Source organism: Moschus berezovskii, chromosome 23 (genome assembly GCF_049115385.1).
Source record: "Moschus berezovskii isolate FMDL1 chromosome 23, NW_MosBer_1.0, whole genome shotgun sequence".
Lineage (NCBI taxonomy): Eukaryota > Metazoa > Chordata > Mammalia > Artiodactyla > Moschidae > Moschus > Moschus berezovskii.
In genome coordinates this window covers 16,137,535-16,151,506 of record NC_142482.1, presented here as the reverse complement: position 1 = coordinate 16,151,506, position 13,972 = coordinate 16,137,535, and the positions used below count along the sequence as shown (strand labels likewise).

Below are 13,972 nucleotides of genomic sequence, written 5' to 3'. Positions count from 1 at the left end.
AACTGATTTCAATTCAGCAGGGCTGCACATCTACAGCAAGAAATCACTCACACATACCACAGTGATTATATGTTAACTGAAGGCCACTGCTAAGGGAAATTGCACAGAGCCAAGTGCTCTGGTCTGAAATTCGACTTCAGGCTACTGGCGAGGGAGGTGTGTTCCTGAAACATAACAGGAAAAATGGAAAGAACTATGTGAACTCTATCAAGGAGCCAGTGGAGAAGGGATGGGCTTTACCTTATGCTTGCCCAAGAGGTTGACCATATGGAAAGGCTGAGGAGAAGGGACATGCCGTTTTTAAAAGAGATAGAAAAGGAATAGTTGTAAACTCAGGGAGAAAAGTAATGTAGGGACATGTAATTTCTTACTGAAGAGACACAATTTGTAATTCTAATCCAAAGATAGCCAGTATCAGCCAGGCATTAGAGAGCAGTGTTTCCATTCTCTAGGGTATTAGATGTATTTTCTTCTAATTTGAGAAGATCCACACTGATTTCTGACCTCTCTGACATCTTTCTTTAACCATGTTCAGATTGGCCTCACTACTGCTCAACAAATTCCATCTTTCTTTTTTTCTTTTTCTCCTGGGAAGACTTTCTTCCTTTTGCATTTGAGTCAGTATAACAAGGTTTCCGATCAGTGTACCCTCCTTGTTACTGCACTTTCTCCTGATGGGTTTTTCTACTGAAATACTACAGCAGCTCCCTTGACATGCACTGATCACTTATTTATAACGAGAGTTTTCTCAAAATTATCCCTTGATTGGTCTTTATTCATCATGTGGATTGAGGCCCCTTAAAAACATGGTTAATGTTTTCCATTGTTTTAGAACAATGCTGAGTATCAAGGAGAATTTCAATAACTTTGATGGTGACTGCAGCCATGAAATTAAAGGATGCTTGCTCCTTGGAAGAAAATTATGACCAACTTAGACAGCATATTAAAAAGCAGAGACATTACTTTGCCTACAGAGGTCTGTCTATTCAAAACTATGGTTTTTCCAGTAGTCATGTATAGATGTGAGAGTTGGACTATAAAGAAAGCTGAGCACTGAAGATTGACGCTTTTGAACTATAGTGTTGGAGAAGATTCTTGAGAGTCCCTTGGAATGCAATGCGATCCAACCAGTCCATCCTAAAGGAAATCAGTCCTGAATATTCACTGGAAGGACTGATGCTGAAGGTGAAACTCCAATACTTTGGCCACTTGATGCAAAGAACTGACTCATTGGAAAAGACCCTGATGCTGGGAAAGACTGAAGGTGGGAGAAGGGGATGACAGAGGATGAGATGGTTGGATGGCATCACCAACTCAATGGACATGAGTTTGAGTGAACTCCAGGAGTTGGTGAAGGACAGAGAGGCCTGGTGTGCTGCAATCCATGGGGTCACAAAGAGTCGGACACGACTGAGCAACTGAACTGAACTGAACTGATTATTTCCAATCAGATCAAATCTGTTAATGACCTCTTTACTCGTACAGTATTAATTATCAGAAAAATCCACAACATCAAAAGGGTCTGAGAAGGTTTAACTTCTATGATGATGAGGCTGAAATAAAACTTTGGCATGAGAAGAAACAGGAGTTGCATTTTTAAGCCGCATGAAAGTACAAAACATAACGATAATATTTTAATGAATCAAAACTAAGTTTCCAAGGGAAAAATTCACCCACAAGATAAACCCAATGTGACTTCTTAAGGCAACACAGGTCAATGGCCCCCAGAGGGAAAATAATCTCTTCTGCAGGTTCTAATATTTCTGGTAGGTTTTAGTGGTTATTTGAACTATTGCCCTTCTGGTTTATTTGCAAAACCTCAGGTAGGTTTGCTATTGCTTCAAAAAACTGGAAAAATAAAGTAAAACCCTAACTGATTTTTTAAGAGAAGGCCAATTAGAATAAAAATTCAATTTTACTACTGTAGTAAAAGCTGACACCAACCTTTACTGATTGCTTACTACATGCTAAGCACTGCTCCACAAGATTTGCTGTTGTTCAGTTGCTAAGTCATATCTGACTCTTTGAGACCCCATTGACTGTAGCCCACCAGTCTCCTCTGTCCATGGATTTTTCCAGGCAAGAATACTGGAGTGGATTGCCATTTCCTTCTCCAGGGGATCTTTCAGACCCAGGGATTGAACCAGCATCACATAGGTCCTCTGCATTGGCAAACAGGCTCTTTATCGTTGAGCAACCAAGGAAGCCTGCTGTGAAATTTCAGTTCAGTTCAGTCGCTCAGTCCTGTCTGACTCTTTGCAACCCCATGAATCACAGCACACCAGGCTTCCCTGTCCATCACCAACTCCTGATGCTATGAAATTTACCTGTATTCAATTTCTTAATCCTCATAAGAATCCCATGAAGCAGGTAATTTTACTGTTCCCACTGTATACATAAGAAAACTAAGGCCCAAGAAGGTTAGGTAACTTGTCCAAGGTCACAAGGTAGCAGTGGAGATGGGAACTCAGCTAATTCAACTTTAGACACCATGCTCCTAAGTGCCTCTCTCTCTGCCCACATCAAAATGCAAACTCTGATCAGAAACCAACCCAGGGAAGGCTAGCAAGCTTAACATGGAAACGATTTTCCAAATATATTAAATTAGACATATGACATATAATTACACAACTGTGACTAAATTCTCAATCTACTTTCTTGTACTTTAGTTGAAACATGTGCAATTTTAAAAAATAAGTATTCAGCTGAAAAGCAATTCTTACTTATGATGAATTGATTTTGTGCCACAGAATTTCTGAGTTGCTGCCAGGAATGGGAACGTCATGGACTAAGTTGAAACATCCCTGCACACAGCCTTGCAAGTGTGCAAATATGAACAAAGTGAGAAACAATTGCGCTTGCAAAAGTAAGTTAATTATTTTAAGTTATTCATCTAAAACAAAGGTCGCTTAGGCCTGAATCCCGTGTTTTAAAGTTCTCTTCTCAAAATCCCTGTGCCTTGAGACTACCCACTGGCCTCCACAGAAGTATCTGACCTAAAACCAATTCCTTTGGTTTTCACCAAAACCAACCTTTTCTCTCCCTCAAGACTCAAATACTAATTCTCTTCAGCTAGAAGGAATCCACTTAATTTGGGGAAATTAGCATAAATATGTGAACTCCCAGTGGTTCCTGAAATTTCCCAAAGGCTTTTGTATTTTAGCCAGAGGTTACTTTGATAACCCAAAGGCATCGCTACTCAGTAGAATTATCAGGGTGAAACAAAGGGCCAATAAACTTGTAGAAAGAACGGTATTTCAGAGAAAATAAATTATTAAGAAATTGCTTCTTCCTTAAAAAAAGTTGAAAAAAAATTGCTTTTTTTCCACATTTTCACTCTGTGTGTGTGTGTGTGTGCTCAGTCGTGTCCAACTCTTTGAGAACCCACAGAATGGAGCCCACCAGGCTCCCCTGTCCATGGAACTTTCCAGGCAAGAATCCTGGAGTGGGTTGCCACTTAATTCTCTAGGATATCTTCCTGACCCAGGAATCGAATCCACATCTCTTGCATCTCCTGCACTGCAGGAAGATTCTGAAGATTAGATCAAATGTGGGGAGTTTGTCCCCACAGATGTCCCTTTAGCTATGAAGTGGAGAAAGAAGCTGCCGTTGCATGGGCAGGTCTTTTGGAAGGGATTTATTTTTAAACCGGAGATTGCCTGTAAGACATTCCACATGGGTTAACAGGGGGATAGGTGAATCTTATTTTTTCAATCATTTCATAATTCATTAAATAAAAAATATTGCTATTAAGCACTATTCTAGACACTGAAATTCCAAAGGAGAACTGAACTAACCTTCACTGTGAAGTACTTCCATATAAAAATCATTCCCAGAGTGTCATCAATTTAGTCACTCCCTTTGAGAGTAGGGACACAGAATGAATCAGCCAGCCTCGCTCAGGGGCTCACAGCCCTGTAACAGATACACTTCTCTAAGCTTACTGAAGAGTCCAAGTATGCGCTGTGCTGTGCTTGGTTGCTCAGTCGTGTCCGACTCTTTGCGACCCCATGGACTGTAGCCCGCCAGGCTCCTCTGTCCATGGGGATTCTTCAGGCAAGAATACTGGAGTGGGTTGCCATGCCCTCCTCAAGGGGATACTCCCACCCCAGGGGTCGAACCCAGGTCTCCCACATGGCAGGCAGATTCTTTACCATCTGAGCCACCAGGGAAGCCCGAGAATACTGGAGTGAATAGCCTATCCCTTCCCCAGAGGATCTTCCTAAACCAGGAATCAAACGTAGGTCTCCTACATTTCTTCACCAGCTGAGCTACCAGGGAAGCCCAAGTATGGACTATCACAGTTAAGTTAACCCTTTTTACAAAAGGGTTGTCATGTTTGTTGGAAGTTCAGAAAACTTGAAGCAGATGACTGACTTTAATCTTAAAATCAGCACTTACTCACCCATCCACACGTGAATTTCTCCTCTTTCAGTTTCACGACTTAACTCTCAGCTCCCAGAACCCAGTTTCTCGCTACTGGGAAGACTGGATTCTCCTGCACAGGTAAGTCTGCCTGATGGAAATCTGTAAAATGTTCCAGAGAACATCTAACAAAAACGACCAATACATCTCAGCTGGATGTATAGTAAAATCGCTTCATCTGTTTTAGTTCTGATTCTGTTGGACTAATTAAAAACCTATCAATTTTCCAGGCCAGAAGTTCTCCAAAGGAAGAAAACCTCAGGGTGTTGCTATGGATTCTGTTTTTCACATACAGGTCCCTGATGTGAGTAAGGAGCCACCTCCAGGGGAAAGAGCCCTGAAAGGATGGAAGAGCATGTGTGTGTTCCTGTCTTCCTGCCAGCTTTTCTGAAGAAAATGGAAAGCAGATTAAGAAAGCTCGCCAACTTGAAGATCAGTGGAAAACTGCAATTTCACTTAAAGTAGTAGGTGGCAAAGGGGTGAGATGATGACTAAGAGAGAATGAAAATGAGGAACACATGAAACTTGAAAATACTGAAAATCAGAGGCTTTTTAACAGATAAGACAAAGGGTGTGCTAAAAGTTTGCTGTAGGAACATACATGCATAAAAATTGGTATCACTTCAAGATGCCTAATGTACCACTAATGAAGATCAGGATACATCAGGAGGCCCTGGGTGTCTGCCCCCAGAGTGGACAGCCCCTTAGAGGCCCTGGGAGCAACCTGAGCAGGTGGAAGGTCCTCCGGGCTTAGAGAGGTCAACGTCATGGAACTCTGATTTCCACATGGTATCTCTTGCAGATCAAATCATTTCAATGTAAAATATTCCAAGTTAAATAAAGTTGTATAAATATATTTCAAAAGATAGTCTGCTGGTAGGTAGGTCATACCATGCTGCCTTGCAGGGTAAATTATTTGAGAAGCATATTGCAGGTACTTTTCCTTTGTGTCAAAACATTCTAAATAACATGGCTACTTTATCAGATCAGATCAGATCAGATCAGTCGCTCAGTCGTGTCCAACTCTCCGCGACCACATGAATCACAGCACGCCAGGCCTCCCTGTCCATCACCAACTCCCGGAGCTCACTCAAACTCATGTCCGCAGAGTCGGTGATGCCATCCAGCCATCTCATTCTCCGTCATCCCCTTCTCCTCCCGCCCCCAACCTTTCCCAGCATCAGAGTCTTTTCCAGTGAGTCAACTTGTCGCATGAGGTGGCCAAAGTATTGCAGTTTCAGCTTTAGCATCAGTCCCTCCAATGAACATCCAGGATTGATCTCCTCTAAAATGGACTGGTTGGATCTCCTTGCAGTATAAGGGACTCTCAAGAGTCTTCTCCAACACCACAGTTCAAAAGCATCGATTCTTCGGTGATCAGCCTTCTTCACAGTCCAACTCTCACATCCATACATGACCACAGGAAAAACCATTGCCTTGACTAGACAGACCTTTGTTGGCAAAGTAATGTCTCTGCTTTTTAATATACTATCAAGGTTGGTCATAACTTTCCTTCCAAGGAGCAAGCGACTTTTAATTTCATGGCTGCAATCAGCATCTGCAGTGATTTTGGAGCCCCAAAAAATAAAGTCTGACACTGTTTCCACTGTTTTCCCATCTATTTCCCATGAAGAACACTTGAATTAATCTTCCTAAATGCAATCTAAAAATTGTTCACAATAATAGAATATAAAGAACTGAAGTCAAATTCCAAGCCAAACAGGTTTACTTTGAATTTACCCTCTTATTTCTTAAATTGCATTTCTTTCCTAATTTCAAGCTCGGTTTGAAGTGGGTCATAAACTATCACCTGAAAATAGATGGGGAAACATCCACAAAAGACCAGAACTCAATTCTCTCAGATCACCAGTCTAAAATCTGGAATTTTTTTAGTTGTGATGATTAAAATTTATCAGAAAATTCCATCTAAATGAATATTATAATTCATATTTAGCAAAATTTATTATGGTCACTTCAGGTAATAAATGATCAATACTCAAAACATTCTCTCTAGCTAAGAAGTCATACTTGCTTTCAAGTTAGACATTTTTATCTAGATTATATTTTTAAATAATATTAAGTAAACAAGGTTTGGTTTTCCTTGGTAGCTCAGTTAGTAAAGAATTTGCCTGCAATGCAGGAGACCCCGGTTCAATTCCTAGGTAGGGAAGATCCCCTGGAGAAGGGATAGGATACCCACTCCAGTATTCTCGCCTGTAGAATCCCATGGACAGAGGAGCCTGGCAGGCTACAGTCCACGCTGTCGCAAAGAGTTGGACATGACTGAGCAACTAAGCATAGCACAGCAGCACAAACAAGATTTATCTACAGTGGACGAACCACTTAACATCTCAGTATCTTAGACATCACTTAGATATCTAAGTGATGCCACAATCAGTATCAATTTACTTAAAAAATTCAGTCATTCGTATTTAATAGATAGAAACAGATTCAGAATATTATGTGAAAAATAACTAGTTATAAAATAGTATGCACAACATACTTCCAATCATATACAAATGTGTACACGAATACGTTTATACAAATATACACAAAAAATACACACGCATACAAATAATATATATACAGATACACATGCAAATAAATACGTAAATGCAACTGGGAGATATGCATGTATGAAAATGACTAAAAGAATATACTTTCTAAAAACAATTATTGCATGATAAGTAAAAAAATAAATGAGTACATATGCACATCTTTGACTCTCTTTTTAGACCTGGACATCAAACACAACACTCAAACCAATTTTCAAGTTTTTATTTCATTTTTCTATCTGAAAATCACCTTGACGGATTAGACATTTAAGACATTTAGACGTTTAAGAATTTAGAACATATCTTTCTTTCTTCATTTTTTACCTGGTTGTAAGGAAGTATCATTCCTGGGACACAGTAGCGGCATTAAGGGGAAAAACACAAACAGACGAGCAAGCAAACAAAATAATATCCTCCCCACTTTATTGTGGGGTCAATTTAAGGTTCAAAGGCAATTACAGACTAGGATGCACTTTTTAAACAAATCACTGAAACTCACCATTTAAACTCTTCTAAGATATTAGGCAGAATGTTCACAACAGGCTCAATGCTGATTAGGAATTTTGTGCTTGCTCAGCTTTAGTTTGTCTGTTTTTAACAAAAAAAGCAAGTTGGGTGTTACTCACTTTGGGCCCTTGTAGTCCTGGTTTTCCTGGAGGACAAATGCAGGGAGCTGCGGTGGAGCCTACATCACTGGGGCCGTTGAGGCACTAAAAGACAGGAACGGAGACACACCACAAGGCAAGATGCACACACGTGTGCACACACGCGTGTCTGTGTGTGCAGTGGTGAAGACAACTTACATTTACTCTCCAGTGATACCCAGCCCAATCCTATAAGGAGTTCAGCATCACACAAACAAGCTACGAATACCAGACACACTCAAACCCCGTAGAAATGGATTCTATTTCTCTAACATACTTACAATTGATGGAAGGAAGCTAAACAGTCCCACCATGCAAATATTACCATAAGGAGTATAAGAGTATCCAGGCCTACCTCACCATTCTGTAAAGAAAAACAACAACAAACATGTTTTTAAGACATGTTTTGAATTAAATTTCTAAATTATCTTTCTAATTTACAGATATTTCTTTGTCTAGAGTAGAGATAAATGAAGTATCAAAACCAGCAAGAGCTAAAACATTTGATAGCAACTATCCTAAAAAATTACCATATGTGCTATTCTTACATTTATAATAGGGTGAAGGAAGGAAATTAGCAACGATGAGAGTGTGCTTTGGTAAAACAGCCACGCAGGAATAAAAATACCTCAAGGTGGGTCTTTTATGTTCTCTTGAACTTTCTGGGAATCACTTAGTGAAATGAAAGCCCTTCAGTTGTGTCCTATTCTTTGCAACTCCATGGACTGTCATCCACCAGGCTCTTCTGTCCATGGAATTCTCCAGGGAGACATAAGAGACTCAGATTCAGTCCCTGGGTCAGAGAGATCCCCTGGAGGAGGGCATGGCAACCCACTCCAGGATTCTTGCCTGGAAAATCCCATGGACAGAGGAGCCTGGCAGGCTACAGTCCACAGTATTGAGAAGAGTCAGACACAACTGAAGTGACTTAGCACACTGGAAATCACGTGAGAACCAGAGAAAAAGACAAAACACATCTACGCAAGTCACAAACGACATGCATTCAATTTTATTCAATCTACTTTAGGAAAGTTTCTTGCTAAACAATCTATTTCTTACTGAATAATGCACAATTTTAAATAGGTTAGTAGTCTTTCCAAACAATAACAAATTCAATCAGAAAATGAGAAGATGGGAATAAAGATGAAAAAGGGTATAAACAAACCTGAAGAAGTCACACATGAGAGTGAGAAAGGAGCCATTAAAACACAGAAGGTGGATATGAGAACTCAGAACCTACAGTCTCAAGCTATGCTTCTATTATGGGAGGTGCGGGGTGGAGTGGCCATGGTCATGGCAAATGTCAGTGGAGAAATACAATAAATCAAGTATGCACAATGGACTCTCAAAATGCAATAACTGTTTAATGCTTTTAGGAGAAGTTTATATTCCAAGTTATAAGTATCTAAAATAAACATCATAGTGTTTAAATGAAAGAAATTTATATTCCAAGTTATAAGTATGTATAAAACAAAAGTTACAGTGTTTAAACAATTAAAGTAGAAAACTCAGAAGAAATCATTTTTAGAAGTTTCCATTGTTGATTTTTATTATAGATCCCTTAAATGCACTGCTCTGTGCTTTCAAATTTTCAGAAGATGTGGATCCATAAGTTACTCACTTTAATAGGGAAAAGGAAGATGATGACAACAAGACTATAACAAGGAAAAGAACCATGCAGGGCTCAAATGTCACTGAGAATTCACATTGTCAAAAAGTTTTACATTCCACCATATCTGCATTACCAACAATATACCATTTTTTGCCCAGAGAAAAATCAATTTCACACACTCACACATGCATATGATCAGACTCTAACATTTTAGTTTATAATCTTTTCCTTCCTAATGCATTAAAATAAATAAATAGAAAGTTGCTTATATCATAGAAATGTAAGAAAATCTTAGCTGACTAACAACAATAAGAAGAAAACTTTATATTCATTATGGTTTGAGAAAACGTGCTAATGAACAGGAAAATGAATCATTTTCTACTCTTCAGAATCGAGGCACATAAAGTATTTCACTCACACAATCAATGAAGTTTAGAAACGTGTTTTACTCACTGGACATTCAGACAATGAATTCTATGTTTTTCTAGAGCAGGTCCAACCCTACTTCATTCAAGAAGTGGAACAACAATGACCCCCAAGATGATGAAAAAATATTACCTGTGCACTTCCATTTATACTTGTACATTAATAATAATAACAGTATTTCAATTATGAACCTCAAAATATGTTTTAATCAATATCACTTCATTTGCACTGAAAATGAAGAAACAGATTAACTCTGTAAGTTAAAGTCAAGCTCACATGCTATCTGCATTCTATTTATTGCTTTGAAAGTACTGAAGCAACACCTGGTAGAAAAAATAATCCATCCTACTCACAAATCCAGGTATTTCACACGCTGTCTCCCGGTTGTTCTGCTCTGGGTCACAGTAGATTCGTAGCTTTTGGACATCAAACTGGAAACACAAAACCAGTTAAGTTAAAGTTGAGGCCCAAACAAACTGCTTTATAAAAAGCAACTCAGATACACAGAAGCAGTCACTGTAGTTAGCAATAATGTGACACAGATCAAAGCACTTATCTTTGATAACAACAAAATACAATAAATAATAAAAATACAAAATTTGAATTATTGACACATAGTATAAAGATGTGATGCAATGTAACTTCCAAGGAAAACTTTCCTAGCACCAAACACAAATCTCTGGCTTCCTTGGGGAACCCAGTGGTACTTATGTAGTATCCTTGTATTAAGAGCTCCTCTAGAAAGCGTTTCCTGGACCACTGAAAAGCTTTCCCAGGCTTTCTGTGTTCACCCTACATCTCTCCACATCCCTGATTGCACAGAGGAGGCTCAAGAAACCATCTTTGGTTTCCAAGATTTAGTTGTTGGCACAGAGAGCTATGTGATGAGTAAACCCAGCACCTATTACTATTTAAATATTTACTACAATTTGACATTAATACATAGAGACCATAATCATACATCGGAATATGACACCATCTTCTCTTAATAGAAACAGGGTGAGAAAAACATACCATTTCAAATAACGGATTTTACAAGACAAAGCTTGAAATATACACCTCTCAACCCATAATAGATAAGCTAGTTTAAAGAATACCAAAACAGTCACAGTTTTGCTTATGAAAATTGATGTATATTAATCTAATTTTATCCTCACAGCTGCAAAGAAATTTTTATAACTGCCACTCACAACTTTAATCATATTCCCTTTTCCAAATTCATGATACAATCTATGCTTCTCCTGGGAAATACGAAATTAATGTTTCATAATAACAGAATTCTACCATGCCCTCAGGAGAACATATTTCTAAGAATTATTATATTAAGTCTGATTTTTCATTTTCATACATACACGCAAACATACAATTTCACTAATGAACTGACCACTTTTTGATTAAGTCCTTTAAAGGAATTAAGTTAAACACAATTAAATGTGATAAATACTATCACCAAAGCTCCATTTTATAGGATGCAAAAAGCAAATCATTTTTACTCACCTGAACTGTTTCTTCTTTCCCAGAGTATTTTCCAATTTGGGTTTGCCCACTGATGAAGATCCCTAACACTGGGTGTAACTGCTTGTTTTCAATTTGCTGATCATCAATATACAGAGTTACATCTTGTTCTGTTACTAAGAGACGAATCTGATGCCAGTCTTCATCAAATAATGTCTATAGGAAGGGAATACAGGAGAGTCATAAAGAGAATTCCTAACAATCTTGTATTTTCTTTGTCTCTGTTCTTTAGTCATCAACCATAAATCCATACCACGCAGATTGGCTGTATCATATTGTAACTCACCCTGACCAGAGCTGGGTCCCAAAGGCCAATACCCACCAATCACTTTATTAATCCCTACATGAGTTTCCATCACACGTTTCAAAGTAGCTGGACCAAAGTATTTGTGGCACAACTCCCTCAAGGTCACAGATAAGTTCCTCATGCCCCAATTCAAGTGGCTTCTTTCATTCCCCTTCATCCTACGTACTTCATAGCAACCATGGATCATGTCATGACAGTCGCCGCCAAACCTTCTTCCTCTGCTGATCTCCATGAAATGATATTAATAATATCCACAGTTTTCAAATCACAGCAAGCACCCTTACCTCCTTCTCCTTACCTCAGTTGCCATAACAGGTAGACGCAAAATTCCAGCAAGGATGTGTTTAAGCACAACTCAGATTCACTTCTCCATTGCCCTTCTCATTGTAATAATTTAGGCTCACAGGTATCTTGCTTTGTTTGAATAATTTTTAAACACATCTCAATCCCTGTCCCTTCCCTCTCCAAGCCAACCTTCTTCCCTCTACTAGAATCAACCCCTGCCCCCGTCTTAATAATTTCTGTATTCGTAGGACCGAGCTCAATTCCAGGAAAGAGTCAAAGGTATTCTTTATGAAAGAAGGGAAAGGAGCAGAGGAGAGAGCTACTTAGATCCTGACAGGACAGTAATCAAGACGTTTTGATGGAATTCCATCACTGACTGAACAAAATGCAAAACCACGTATCCAGTCCCCAGGTCCACATCTCCATGTAAGACACAAGTGTGAACTTACACCCGGCTAGCTTTCCGTGTGTGTGAGTATCTTATACTCGAAACACAGGGGGCGCCACATTCTATGCTCGGAATAAAAACCCTGCACTTTACTACACGTGACTCCTTAGTAATGAAGCACTGATTTCCGTGTCCTCTTCTCCATCAAAACCCTATACATCCTTCAAAGCCCATGCCAGAAACCAACTCATCTATGAAGACTTGCCCACATTTTGTATTGGAATCCACTTTTTCTTCCACACTCCAGTAACATTTTGCACTTCTGTGAGATACCAGAAGCACTGAATATCGCATTATAAATAAGTTCGTTTAGGTGAGAAACATGCCATATTCACTTGTCACTTCTTACAGAAACCAGCATATTGCCTTCAATGAAAATGGCAGACAACAACGTTTTAAATTTATTCTTCTCACCAAATGAAGAAATTGCAAAAATGCATAGTTCCACGTACAGCCTTGTATATTTCCTAAATTATATTCATATGATTAGACTGTTACACTAATAATCAAACTGTAATTGCTTTTATCATGATATCTGTATTCTGAACACATTTGACTTGGAAAATACACTTTCACTTTTAGTTTATGTATTTTATTAAACATATGTTTCTTCGGGGGATATAAACTGTCCCCCTAATAAATGTGAATTCTATATCATTATCTACCTGTATTTAATGTTCTGACAAATGTGACTTTACCTCAATATCCTGTAGGACATGGCAGTATAAAGCAGACCAACATGGACTTTGAAACTGACCAGACCTAAATTAAATTCCTGATGTCACAACTTAACTAGCCATGCTAGTTAAGAGAGAAATTCCCTGGTGGCTCAGACGGTAAAGCATCTGTCCACAATGTGGGAGACCCAGGTTCGATTCCTGGGTCGGGAAGATCCCCTGGAGAAGGAAACAGCAACCCACTCCAGTACTCTTGCTTAGAAAATTCCATGGATGGAGGAGCCTGGTGGGCTACAGTCCACGGGGTCGCAAAGAGTCGGACACAACTGAGTGACTTTACTTCACTAATATCCTTGAACACTTTTTTTCTGTAAAATGAGAGCAATAGCTCCTTCCTTGGGTGGTTAATTATAATTAAATATTCCTGGCACTTAGAAGCAAGCACTGAAAATGATTTTCCCCACTCCATAATCTCACACGAATTAAGACAGATTTTCACTAAAATGGAGTTACCATATGATCCACTCCTGGTTATATATCCAGACAATATACTATACTTCAGACAAAACCATACTTCAAAAAGATACATGCGTCCTTATGTTCACAGCAGCACGATTTACAATAGCCAAGACATAGAAACAACTTAAATGTCCATCAACAGATGAACGCACAAAGAAGATGTTGTATGTGTATATGTATGTTTTATATATATAATGGAAAGAATGAAGTAATGCCATCTGCAGCAACATGGGTTAGATTATCATACTAACTGAAGCCAGCCAGAAAGAGAAAGGCAAACACAGTGTGATATCACTGATATCTGGAATCTAAAGTAGGGACACAGATGAACTGATTTAAGAAGCAGAAACAGACTCACAGACATAGAGGACAAAACTGTGGCTGGCAAGGAGGGCGTGGGGGGTGGAGTATGAGTCCGGGATTAGTAGATGCAGACTGTTACATATGCAATGGATAAACGACCGGGCCCTTCCCACTGTACAGCAGAGAGCATTATATTCAGTATCCTGTGAGAAACCATAATGGACAAGAATATGAACAAGAATAACATATACGTATA

At 39.0% G+C, this 13,972-nt stretch overlaps 1 protein-coding gene across 1 annotated transcript in view; it reads right to left on the bottom strand.

Moving 5' to 3' along the window:
- Nucleotides 1–13,972, bottom strand: part of COL21A1 (collagen type XXI alpha 1 chain) — a 222,849-nt gene that overhangs the window by 114,316 nt on the left and 94,561 nt on the right. The window contains exons 6-9 of the mRNA XM_088831150.1: nt 11,160–11,333; nt 10,016–10,093; nt 7,980–7,988; nt 7,607–7,690 (exon numbers count right to left, since the gene is read on the bottom strand). Of these exons, the coding sequence (XP_088687276.1) occupies nt 7,607–7,690; nt 7,980–7,988; nt 10,016–10,093; nt 11,160–11,333 (345 nt within the window). The remainder of the gene's footprint in view (nt 1–7,606; nt 7,691–7,979; nt 7,989–10,015; nt 10,094–11,159; nt 11,334–13,972) is intronic.